The sequence below is a fragment of the Symsagittifera roscoffensis genome, chromosome 2, assembly GCF_963678635.1.
Source record: "Symsagittifera roscoffensis chromosome 2, txSymRosc1.1, whole genome shotgun sequence".
Lineage (NCBI taxonomy): Eukaryota > Metazoa > Xenacoelomorpha > Acoela > Convolutidae > Symsagittifera > Symsagittifera roscoffensis.
This window is the reverse complement of record NC_087063.1, coordinates 83,502,735-83,516,139: the sequence shown is the minus strand read 5'-3', so window position 1 is coordinate 83,516,139 and position 13,405 is coordinate 83,502,735. Positions and strand designations below refer to the sequence as shown.

Below are 13,405 nucleotides of genomic sequence, written 5' to 3'. Positions count from 1 at the left end.
TATTGAGATTGAATTTTTTTAGGACCACTTTTCCTAATTGGGTTAGTGTAATGGAAAAAACTTATCAACCATAAAAGGTTGTCTCAATCTGAAAAGCGTGAACGAATTGCAAATTTTTAATGTTCAAAAAGTATCTTATAATTCTGTTTTGGGTTATCTTCTATTGGCTCTGTTTTGGGTTATTAGAAAAATAGGGGGATATTGTTCACGCTTAGTTTTTCATTCGAGTGGTTTGATTTTCGATCTGTTTCAATATCATTTTTTGCTAAATCGACAGCAAGTAACGCTCTACAGTAGCCAAAATAGAAATTGCGCGAATCAATGTTAATTTTAGATTTCCCAGCAAGAAAAAAGTTAACGATTGATCCAGTTGTTCCAATTTCTGTTTATTTTATCGACAAAGTTTCAATCATCTAAAATGATGAGCAATTTTTCTGAAAACATTTATTTTTGGGTTATTACACTCGCCAGCTTCAGCGAGTGTAGTGTGTTAGTACGAGTATTTATTTCCAACCTAAATAGCAAATTTTGGTGCCCTTTTAGGGGCACTTTTGAGGTATTTTGGAGCACTGCATCAAAGTTCGATATTTAATAAATAAGTTAACACAGTTGATGCATTTTGATTCATCAAATGAACCAAAACTATTTGTTTCAATCAACAGTGCAATAATTAGAATTCCATATCAGGAACTTTCTAACTGAATATATCTCGTATTTTTTGAAAAGCATGTTTTATGCATAATTTGGCTTTATGCTTTCCAATTTGTTACATGCCAAGTTAGTGTGGATGCCTTCATTTTGTTTTAATCATACAAAATTGTGTCTATTTGTATTTTGTGGCACTTTTGTATCGCATTGGTAATTTATAGCTTATGTAGCTGCTTTGTGTGGCTAGTGTTACAAAATTGTCAAGGGCCCATGGCGAGACAGGGGAATCTGAATCTTGCGGGCGTAGGATCGAATCCGCCGCAGCAAAATTTTAATTTCCAAGACTTATTTTAACCATTTCTTTATTTCACTTCGTAGAGTAGAGCTGCTTTTTGTCGTTTTTTCGCTAGTAGTTTCGAGCGTGTTAAATACAGTTTCTCCTGTGTTTATTTTTTCTTGCTTTACTGAGAATTTTAAGGACTCTTTACACTGCGTTTGTAGAGGGCTGGTCTATGAAACGCAGATTTTTATAAGAACGAATCAAAAATATTGACTTAGTAAATTGAACTTTGAAGTCAAAACTAGATGTTTTTTGTCCACCAATTTTTACTAACTCAAAAAATATTCGTAGTGTTCAAGTTGTGTATCATAATAAACCCATACTAAAAATTTCTCTGAGTGTCGAGAAAAAATGGTCTGAATATTTTTGGTTTTCAAACTAAATTAGATGACATTTAATGAGAGGCTGAGATCCCAACTGTAGTTCTACCAGAATTTTAAGCCTGTTTCTCTAGTTTTAACGTTATTTCTTAGCCATCGTTGCCGCTCGTTTTAGATTTTTTCAGCTAATTCAATGGCTCTCTCTGGAAAAAATATGAAGAAATTTAGGCAATAATTGCAAATAAAAATTGAGTTTCTTTTTTCTTAGATTTGACGGAAATCAATTTGGTCGGATCTTTGTAGGCTACTTGCACAATAACCGGCTATCCTTTTTAGGTATTATGTTAACAGTAACTAGCGTTATCAAATCGGAACAGGTTTTTCAAACAGTTTGTCTAAAATAAATATTGAATCAATCGGAATTTTTTTACTCTATTACCCTTGCGTTAAGCAAGGGTATTGCAACATGGTACTAGACTTTTTTTCCCGTGAACAACATTGTCCACAGAATTCGCATGTGAATTTGTTCCAACGTATTTCACTACAGAGGTAAATGTAGTATTTGCATGTTAGGTATGGGCCTTGTGTGCCTGTTATGAGTTCCTTTGATAGTATTTTTGTGCCAAAAAGTTCGGTTTTTTCGGATCTTGAGTGTTGGCTTTGTTTCGATCGGATTCCGAATGATTTTTTTTTCCAGTTTTTGTTGGTTTTTATAAGCATGGTTGAAATCTTACAAAATGTTTTGGAGAAATCTTCAGCCCATTCCCAGATCCGTCTTAATAAAAGTGAAAATTAATAAAAGTTTTTCTAGAACAATTGAAAATATGTTCATGCTTTTTAGCCTAAATTGTTTTGAAAAGTAGCTGTTACAATTGAAAATTGAACGGAAGGCAGTTAAAAGGAAGGCAAACTCTACTATCTAACTGTAAAGTGAAAACATCACGAAAATTATGTGCGACTTCCAGTTTCGAAAATTGAATTTATTTTTCAGATTTCCTAACGAAACAAAATAATTACATATAGAATTAGTTTTCTCAAATTGGATTAGTTTTATTGAAAAAGAGCCAGTCATCAATTGTTCTAGAAATTGGAAGAGCTTTAAGGGCATCTATTTTTTTCTTTGAGGTCCGAAAGTTGAGATTTTTTTTCGAAAAAAAAAACGAGTAAGTGCTTTTTGTTTTATTGCGTTTATTGACTCTTTTCCAACTGTCTTTTGGCTATGTTTCAAGTTTTTCGGTGCTAATTGCAAGAAGTCTTCGACGTGGTTTCCGTTAAATGATCTCCATCCGAGAAAAAATGTATATAAATTTGAGGAATCCAAAATGTTGGCTTCAGTCTTATTTTTGTCGAGCTTTCCATGTTTAAAATAGCTGGTCTTTATTTTTTTTTTCAAATTTAAACCAGTAAATTTGTTTTCTGTTTTTGTTTCTTTTGAATTATTTTTTCATTCTGGTTTGTCCGTTGAGTTGAATATGATCATGATTTGACCCCCTGCCGACGCAAAGGAAGTCCATTTTTGGTGACGGAACCTAAAGTTTTTCTAAAGGCGCCAATTTATACTAACTTTGAGGGGGAGCGCGTGCCAAAAAAACGCGATTTTTTTGTCAACATTTTCCAAAAACGGCTTTTTTGACCTGTTGTTTCAAAAATTTGCCTGCGGCGAAGAAAGAAAACGTCGTCAAAATTTTCTAAAGTTTTTACCTGATCTGAATCCCTCAAAATTATATTCTAAATAGAACTTGTTAAAAATCTTAGCTTCTTTTTATCTTTCATATTTCACATGTTCATTCATATTTATGAAGCAAGTGTTGCTATATTTTACAGGTCTTTACCAGTCCATGAAATAATTAAGCTGCCTAAATCTGATTAAAAACAGTCAGGTGAAAAAAAATGTATTTTAGTCGGCAGTTGGTTAAAAAGGTGAATGTATCTATATTCAGGGGCGGATCTAGGATTTTCTCGAGGGGTGGCGGATTTTCAAAAAAATTTGAAAATTTTGTCGACCTTTTTTTTAGGTAATTGCGTTTTTTCGGCGCGCGCTCCCCCTCAAAATTAGTATATATTGGCGCCTAAGGCGCCTTTAGAAAAATTTTAGGGTCCGTAACCAAAAATGGATATCTCAAAATAGCACAAAGTACGCCCCCTCCCCCCTAAATCCGCACCTGTCTATATTCAATCTAAATAGCAACCGCTGTAAGATAAAGTTGATCTTTATCTAACAAGCTTAATAGAATGGTGTTTATTTATTGTCTATGTGCTAGGATCACAATCGTGAAACTGCAGATCGAACAATTTATTTTTTCTTGTTTTCAGAAAACGCGAGTATGATGTGGCGCAAATTCATCCCACCTGACAGGGCAGACTACATCCCTTTTACCCTATTTGCACTTTTATTCCCCACCTCAATAGGCATCCAGTTCACACTACTCCTTCCCAAGATATTCGATGGAATGACCTTGAGTGTCTCTTATGCAGTTGTCAGTTATCTCTCTGTTGCAATCTACTTCTGTTGGTTTAAACTCATCACAACAGATAGCACAACTAGAGGTGTCATGTTACCCTTTGTGCAGAAGCCAGAGTGGAAGTTCTGCTGGATCTGCAACCAGAACTCGCCTCCTAGAAGCTACCATTGTCAAAGGTATCTAAAGAGATCGATCCATTCCTGCCTGAGTTTTGAAAAATATTACCTGAATAGAAATTAGGGCTTGCAGTACCTGAGAGAGTTGGTTATAGTTTACCGACCCATGAAAATCATCATTCGACGGACGTCTGCTAAATAAAGCCGTAGGATGTCACATCAGTTTTGACCTTCAGATTTTAACTCAGTTCTAGCTGAAGAGAGTTACCATTTTGCGCTAGTTTGATCCACAAACAGGAGGGTTACTGTCTTAGTTTACATATTTTCTGATGTCGTTTCTAACTAAAACTTGCTGATGCTATGTATTAAATAATAAGCAAGGCTAAGTTGAGGTGATATCAGAACATCTGTAGAATAAAACAGTAATCCTCCTTTTTTCGGAACCAATTGGCACAAAAATTGTTACTCTCCTGGCACAAAAAAATCTGATTTAAACACCATTACGTGGTCAAACTGTAACTTTTGTAAACACACGGAAGCTTTTACATTAAAATCTGAAAATTACTCTGCACTACTTAATTGTCGAGACCTCCCAACACAAATTGACTTCTTCATGGACTCCACACCCCTAGAATATTGACCCCTTCAAGTTTTGGGAGTGTCTGAATGGACCCCTTCGTAATTTTTATACCGAAAAATTTACACCCAAAGTAAACGAAAACAATGCCATTTTTGAAGGCTCCAAATAAAAAAAAATTTCATGTAAAAAATGACGCTGATATGTAGTAACTAAATTTTTCTGCTTATTTTTACGTTGAAGATCATTTTTGGCTTGTTTTTGTCATAATATATATCAGAATCGATTCAAATAATTTGAGGGACCCCCTGATAATTTTGAACCCCCATAATGAAAAACTCCATTTTTATTCAAAAAATATACCCCCGCAAATTACGTACTGCCGAGTACAGTGCCCTGGTATTGATCCAAAAATGAAGCTGATGCAATATGTTATTGATTTGCCTTAAACTAATCTCAGTTAGTTGTTCAGGTGTAATATCTGTGTGTTGCGCTTCGACCACCACTGCTACTTCACTGGAAGGTGTGTTGGCTTCACAAACTACAGATACTTCATCAGCATCATAGCTCTTCTGTGGATTCTTTGTCTGCTTCTGTTGACCACCAACTTCGACTATGTCATCACTGAGTGTGGGGGGTTGAACTGGAGAACACTTCTAGTCATATTCTTCCCCTCAATCGCCTGGCTGTTTGGACTTACCAAGGTAAGATTTACTTGATAACTTCAGAAAAAATTAAATAATATTTTACTGTTTCCTCTCGTAAAATTAAAAAAATTCAAGAATGTTTACACGCCATTTTGCACGTACGAAATGTTGTATAAATATGTTCAATATTTCTCGCTGACACGTTTCAAAGCAATTGATAACATAAAATTTCTGAAAAATCAGAGGGGGGGGGGTCTTGTAACTTCAACAAAAAATGGAAGTTAACCTCATTCTTTTTCCATAAGTTTCCCGCATTTCGTTTAATTTTCATTTCATAGATAAAAGTAGTAAAAAAAACATTTCAAATTAGGCTACAGAAAACTGTCTATAAATCCTAAAGCTTCTTTTTTAAGGCAATGGTTGAGATTAGTGGTTGAAAAAAGGTTAGGCAATCCATAAACCCAGAGAGCTGCATCTTATTGTACTGGGTATGAACTTAAACTGTTAACCAAAATTTAACAAATTGTGGGCAAATACTGAAAAAGATTTGGATTAAATCGCTGTTTTTTAAAAAAAATTATGTAATGTGCGAAGATTGAACCACGGGCACGCCTTCTTTATTTGACCTAACTCGCTAACTTACAGTGACTTTGTAACTAGTGAACTTTTGTAACCCCTACTTACCGTAGAAAAAATGGTCTGAAAATACCATAGTTGGTGATGCTGATGATGATGTTTCAGGAGTTGCCCTTTCTGATAGTACTAGTTTTGCTGCTCAGTGTGGTCGCGTTTCTCTTCTCAACTTACCTACTGCTGTATCACTCGGCCTACTTGCACTCTGGCCTAACGACTTACGAGAGAAACCGAAAGCTATCCAAGTACAGATGCAAGTCAAAACACACCAACGTACAGTCAGTGTTCGGAACTAAACTACACTGGTCCGTGCTCATTTTCGTCCCATATCTTCCCGTGAAACTAAAAGGCGATGGAACCACGTTTGAAGTACTAAATTTCACAACTACAAACACTCTCTAGATTTTGTTGTTCAGTTTAATCTTAAAAGCTTAGTTTGAAATGCTCCAATCAAGATAATACTGTACATTTTTACAATATCACTTTGATGTTTCCTAATTTGTGTACATTTCCTATTATTTTCTATTTTGTTGCAACCTATTTAATTATATTTTGAAGTAAATATAAATCTTTTCTATGTATGAGGCCATAAAATCAGGCTGTTTTTACCGCTGCGAAGAGTTAAACAACATTGTACGAATTCAAGTGAAATATCACATTGAAGCCTTTCTTTTCGTTTTTTTTAGCGGCAATGAAACCCTTGAAGAGCTTAAAAAACAAATTTGAATTTCTGCATGTTAGTTTTTCAACATGTTAGTTACGTTTTTCAACTTGTTCCGTATTTATTTTAAAAAGTTACTAATTCTGACCATTTAAAATACTTGGGATGACGAAGGCCTACGAGTACTTTTCGCTTTATGGAAATTTTTAGTTTCTAAATTGTAGTTCTCGAAATAAGTATACTAGTTTTTGTCGGCCTATTTCCAGCAGCACGCACCTAATTTTCTCGAAGTTTCCGCTATTTTAACGTTTTATAAGGTCATTTTAACATTCGTATGTTGTCGTTGATTGAATTCTAAATTTGAAGTTTCATTGAACGTGGTGAAGACGCTTGAATAGGTAGTGATGATGTTTTTTCCAGGAAAATGTTCTTACTAATTTCGATCTTTTGGTGTTTGACTTTTAACTTGAATTCAGTTCGTTTGCCAAAAGGAGGGAATTCATGGAAACACTTTTAGAAACGGAAATGGCACAAAAAATCTGACTATTACTTTAGATTATTTTGATTTTCAATTTTCTCAGCTAAAAACAAAGTTTTTTAAAAACCTGTTTTCTCACCTTGGGTTTATTTTATCAAAAAATATGAATCATAGATTGTTCAAGAATATTAAAGAGCTTCAAGATTATATCATCTTCCTTGGAAATTCGAAATTTTGAAAGTTTTTCAAAAACAAGTCAGTATTTTCGGTTTCCTCGCGATCATTGACTTTTTTCCAACAATATTTTAGATCTGTTTGTGTAATTGCGTTTGCGACTAGCTAGCGTTATCATATCGGAACTATAAGCTAGTTATATATGACTTTTATAAGCTAGTTATATATAATTTTTTCTGGAATCATGTGATAGCTAAATTGAGAATCAATTCGAACTTCTTAGCTTTTCTGGCACACTTGGCATGGAGGTAACGAATAGGCTTAGGACGGGTCAGGACCTAGGTTGACTCCGGCCAGGGTCTTTTTTTTGAACACAACTGTTCCTGCTTCAAAATGTTTCGGCCTATCGTTCTTCTGTATGTTTTGTTGGCCTAGTTGGCCCTTCATCGACTTTTCTTGTGTTATTAGCAGGTTTCATTGTATTTGAGAATGTCCTTGATTCATTTCTAATTTGTATAATATTACTCACTCTGACTTTGTAATTGCTTCTTTTTTTGGTTAAAGGCTTTATTCGGCCTAAATGGTTTCGACTCATATATTATCGGCTTAGTCACTTAATTTGGTGTCTTTTGAAGGGAAAAATAGATTTTTACTATGTTTTGGCAGGGCAGAACAGTTAAGAACTTAAGACATGACAACCTTTTGTTTTGTTTTCGGCTCAACGGGTGTTACCAAAATGTTGTGGGCTTAGTATAGCTCGGTAAATGTTTCCGATATCTTACTTCACACCGGGTGTTGCGTTTTTTTTTGTCAAATTGAACATCATTCGAGACAAAAATTCAGTGGCTTTGTCTCATTTCCTTTCGGTTTGCTTGCCATGATATGTTTGTTGTGAAACATAAGTGGTGCAAATCCGGTTTGGCTTGTGTAAAATAAAGTAATTTTTTCGTTGTTTTCTGCAGCAAAACTCTTTAGGCTTTAGCTTGGCTTCTAGGAAGGTCTTCGAAATCTGCGAGTATAAAGAAATGGTAAAGTTGGTTCTGCAATTGAAGTAAATTGTGATTTGAATTCAACTAAAATGAATGTCGCTTGTAAAAATTGAATGGGATACAATTACATCTAACGCTTTTGACGTTGGTCGTCAATCGCATAATCATTTTTATCTTGAAGCCAATTTTTCTTAAACTAAATTTCATCATTTCATCATCAATATCTTGAAGAGTTGAGACATTTTTGGTTAATCTATTATCTATTATACATTTAAATGCGGGTTTAACTATCTCGCCATTTTTAAGCGTTTTCAACTTATTTTTTTTGCATGTTCAACAAAAGATTTTTTTTAAGTTTAAGCATTGCAATGGTTAAGATTTTTTCTGATTTTCCAGTTTGAATTCAGTGTTTAGTTGACCACGTTTGAACTAAGCAACCCAACAGTGATATGCTTTCAAGGCTTCCCCAGATGTTGCCTTTTTGGCCTCCATGTATGAATAATCAAATCCTTGTAGTTTTCGAGATATGACGTTAAGGTTTTTCAAAGTTCTTAGATATAGAAAATTTCACAAATTTTGAAAATTTCATCTCTATAGTGAGGCTATCTTAGGGTACTACACGGATTTGCGAGTTTTATCTCCAAATATGACTGCTCAGTTCGTTGTAGTTGTCAAGATGTGGCGTTTGTTGTGATTTTTTAAAAAAATTTCAAAAAGTTTAAATTTAAATTTTTTTCTTCAAGAATTTGAATTCCATTTTTTGTAGTGGGGGCTGTGAAAATACTCTCAGGGTCTCACGGGTTGCGAATCTCGAATCTTCAAATTTGACTGCTCAAATCCTTGTAGCTTTCGAGATGTGACGTGTTTCATGATTTCTTTTTAATTTTTCGGAAAACTTAGATTTTGAAAAGTACACATGCTTCGAAATTCTCAACGTTGTAGTTGGCTACTCTCAGAAGTTTCATGTTGCACATTTTGCGTCCGAAATGCGACTGCTCAAATGCTGTAAGTTTCCGAGATGTGACGTTTTTCTGTTACAAAGGATGCAAATTCTATTTCCAATATATGGGTTTTTATGAGTTGCTAGTTATTTTTTCAAAATCTTGTCAACATATGCTCTTGGCATAAATTTAGATGGGTGACTTTTTCCTCCGGACAACGTGGACAGAAAAATTACTGATAAAAATCATAGGGGGTCGAGGAAAAAGAGCCCGAAGGGTTTCTTTCCCTGTGTGATGCACTAGTCTCCCCTTGCAATCAGTTTTTGCTAGGAATTGGAATCATTACACTGTTATACCAAATACGGAAACACCAAAAAGGGATTTTTTAAACAATTTTTATGCCTGTTTGTACTGTTTTTACATGATAAGTTTTCCAACCTGCCGAGGCTTTGTCTCATTTTTGTGGTAAGATTGAATTAGTTTCAGCTTTTCAGATTTTTTCTGAAAATGGAAGCTGTGAGAGTTTGTGTGAGTCTAGATGAGGATTTCATCCATGAGATTTTGGATGACAAAAAATTAAATTTCACCAACAAAATTGTAGACGAAACAGGCAAACGTTTTCTTGGCTCACTTTTGTTCGCTAGTGAGCTTAGTAAAATCCCAGTTCCTAAAGGTCTGAAGCAAAAATCGACGCCTAGCTTAGTTGTAACTGCAAAGAAAGCAAAAGTATGTGCGTCTCCAATATCAATGGTTACTACATCTCCAATCGTTGTGAAATCTTCGACAGGGTCAGCCACAAAAATAGACATAAGTTCCATGATGACAATAATGCAAAACATGTCCACAAATGAAAAAGTTTACAAATGTTCATTTTGTGGCGAAGAAATTAAAGCGCAAGGAAATATGCGAAGGCATATAGAGACAAAGCATTTGCCTAGTCCTGATTTCAAATGCCTGAATTGTGATTACAATTCGAAACAGAAGCCGAATTTGAAGCGCCATTATATGGCCAAACATGGCATGCTGGAACCAGCGGTACAGGGCATGCTGCTTATTCTCTGATTTATTTATGCAATAACATATTTAGAATGTCTTCATGCTATAGATCTGTTTTGAAAATGATTTTTTACACTCATTGAAGACATAGTTTTGTATCTCTAGTTGTCTGATTGTAGCTTATGTTATTGATCGCTAATGTAGTTAAGTTGGGGTTTAGCAACTTAGACGACAAGCAAATTAGACGATCAGAAAATAACGGAATTTAGGCAATAACTTGCGTGGAAATTGCGTGAAACTTGTTTTACAGACTTAAATTATCTTTTGGCTGAGTAGTAAATACTGGTTGTCCCCAAATTCCGTTTCTTTACGGTCGTCTAATTTCCGAGGCCCCAGTTGAGTTGTTGCGAGTTTGATGGTAAAGCAATTTGTTATGAGGAATTTGGACCTAGAATTAATACTTAGTTATGTCAGCTATCCTTTTCTGTTGAGTTGCCTGAACATTCTTAAATTATGAAAAGCTTAATTTTTCTTAACTGCAGCTGCATTGGCATTTCTGTGCAAGCTTCTTTTCATAATATTTTCCCCGGCTGGCGCCGAAGAAACTCTTGGAAGAGTTTAAGGGTTGCTAGGCCGAAATATGATTTAGCAAATATGATCCAGCACCGGGTGGGGGTGAATAGCAGTTCTAAATAAAAATTGCTTGCGTGTTGTTCCAATCACTTCTAATGGATTTAACTCTAGCGCTATCCTAGTTTTCAGAGCTTTGACTACAAATGGATTCCATGAAAGTTTGCCTGAATCTAGCTGAGGGTTTGCTCGTTGAAGTTTTGGAAAGCCCAAAAAAAATTTTTTGCAAAATAGTCGATGAAACTTGTGAGCGTTTTCTGGGAACGATTTTGTTTGCTCCTGAAGCTGAGCGAATCCCAGCTCCGAAATCCCAGAAGAAAAAATTGTTACCTGGCTTGGCTTTGACTGCAAAGAAAGCTAAAAGTGTTATTCCTCTAGCAACTAATGCGTCTTCGGCCGTTGTGCAAATTTCGACAGGAGCAGCAACGAAAATAGACGTGAGTTCCATGATGACAGTTATGCAAAACATGTCCACAAACGAAAAAAGTTACAAATGTTCATTTTGTGGTGAAGAAAATAAAGCACAAAGTAGTATGAAGCGACACATAGAGATAAAGCATCTGCCAAGTCCTGATTTCAAATGTCTGAATTGTGGGTACAGTTCAAAGCTGAAGAATAACTTAAAGCGCCATTACATGACCAAGCATGGCATGCCGGCGCCAGCCGCCCAGGGAATGCTGCTTGCTCTCTGAATCAAATTACGCTTTGATGTGCTAAAGTTAGATTTTCTTTCTATGACGCTTGTTTTTTGCCCGTTTTAGAAGTATATTAGTCTTAGGTTTTGGCAATTCTGAGTATTAGAATACCAATTAATTTTAACCGAGTTAATTAAGTGTACTTGTAAATACGATGTTTTAGTTGAAACCCCGGCTAGAATTACGAAGTGAATTGATGCTTTATGAAGTTTAGCTGAGATTAAAAATTAGTTTGTACGCCATTTGTTCTCCTTTTCGAGCTCTCCTGAAACCTTTGAACTCACCCAAAGTTTTGCTGAGAATGTTTTGGGTGCAACTTAATTCTGTCCTAGCTTTTCAGAATTTCGTTCGAAAATAGAATATATAAGAGTTTGCATGAATTTAGCTGCGGATTTCCTTGCTGACATTTTGGACGACAAAAAAAATTCTCATCTGAATAAAATTTTTGACGAAACAGGTGAAATTTGCCAGGGAACGATTTTGTTTGGTTCTGAAGCTGAGCAAATCCCAATTCTGAAACCCATGAAGAAAAAAATGTCACCTAGTTTGATTTTGACTGCAAAGAAATCCAAAGTAAGTGATATTCCTCTGGTGTCAAGTGCAAATGCATCTTCAACCTTTGTGCAAACTTCGACAGGGTCAGCAACAAAAATAGATGTTAGCTCCATGATGACAGTTATGCAAAACATGTCCACAAACGAAAAGAGTTACAGGTGTTCTTTTTGTGGCGAAGAAATCAAAACGCAAAGTAGTATGAAGCGACATATAGAGACAAAACATCTGCCGAGTCCTGATTTCAAGTGTCTGAATTGTGATTACAGTTGCAAACAGAAAAATAATTTGAAGCGACACTACATGACCAAACATGGCATGCCGGAACCGGCTGCACAGGGAATGATGCTTGCTCTTTGAATTAAAAGAATGCCTAGGTTCGAATTAGGGCTATGTCCAAGGCTGCAGAATCTCTTTAAGGAAAGATTATCAGTCGGATTAGATACAGATAAACTTAAACAATCGAAAGTCATTTAGCATGACATTCCCTCATTGAAATTACGAGTGTTATTTTAAGCATTTGCTACGATTAGTTCAGTTTTTTGATATATGTAGTGTCCAAAAGCTGTATGTGTAATTGAGTTTGACTAAAAGTTAAATTATTAAGTGGCAGTGAGTTTTAGATGAGTCTTATGGATTCAAATTCTGTGCAAGTCGAACTGTTTTTAACTGAAAATATTCTCTCAGTTTTTTACGCCGAATCTTTTTACTCCTAAAACAAAATAGTTTCCAACTTCAGCAATTCGTACTTGGGCTTAATTGTATTCAAGTCGGTTCAACCGCGTGCTAAATTGGTATTTTCGGACCCTTCAATAGGTAAGAAAAGAACTTGGAATGAGTTAAGGGACAATGGTAAGAGGACGCAAAGAAGACAGAAATAAATCTGAATAGCGAGGAAGAGTTTACGAGTTCAGAAGAGGAAAAGTCAGAATCAGAAAAGGTAGACTTGAAGTACTTGATGACCATTGTTCAGAATATGGCCACCAACGAGACTGATTACAGGTGTACAATCTGTGGAAATGAAGTGAAACTCTTGAAGTCGATGAAACGTCACATTAGGACCAAACAGATGTCGAATACAACTCCTGTTTTTAAGTGTCCACATTGTTATTATAGTACCAACTACAGGGAAATTTGCAAAGACATGTCAAGAGCAAAAATACCGCAACTCCTCAAGGACAATCACGAGGACGAGGAAGCTAAACATATTCGGTTAGAGGATCTCTTTAACTATCCCCCCCCCCTTTTTGCTAAAGGGGGAGGGGAGATTCTTTACCAGGTACGAAAATGACTGATGCTGAACCGTTGAATTGTTTCATTATAGGGGTGGCAATTCGTCACTAAAGTGGCACCAAAGAGAGGATAGTTAAAGCGATCCCGGTTGGATCTCAAGTATCGAATCGGAACAACATCACCCATGCAGAGTTTGTTCGAGCAGGAGCTTGTTAGTTGTTGTTGTTTTCTTCAGAAATATACCTATTCCTTGATTCGTTGGCCTTTGTGTAATTTTTATTTGTCGTTCATGTATTCGGATTCTGGTTTTAGG

The 13,405-nt window shown here is 35.6% G+C and overlaps 2 protein-coding genes across 2 annotated transcripts; both read left to right on the top strand.

Annotated features, from left to right (window-relative positions):
- Positions 1-3,625: 3,625 nt before the first annotated feature.
- Positions 3,626-6,314, top strand: LOC134840073 (probable palmitoyltransferase ZDHHC24). The gene is made up of 3 exons (XM_063855728.1): positions 3,626-3,946; positions 4,936-5,167; positions 5,852-6,314. The coding sequence occupies exons 1-3, from the start codon at positions 3,633-3,635 to the stop codon at positions 6,143-6,145; spliced, it is 840 nt and encodes a 279-aa protein (XP_063711798.1). The 5' UTR covers positions 3,626-3,632; the 3' UTR covers positions 6,146-6,314.
- A 5,527-nt stretch (positions 6,315-11,841) lies between these two features.
- On the top strand, positions 11,842-12,219 carry LOC134840026 (zinc finger protein 2-like). Its single transcript, XM_063855653.1, has one exon. The coding sequence runs from the start codon at positions 11,842-11,844 to the stop codon at positions 12,217-12,219; it is 378 nt and encodes a 125-aa protein (XP_063711723.1).
- Positions 12,220-13,405: the final 1,186 nt, after the last annotated feature.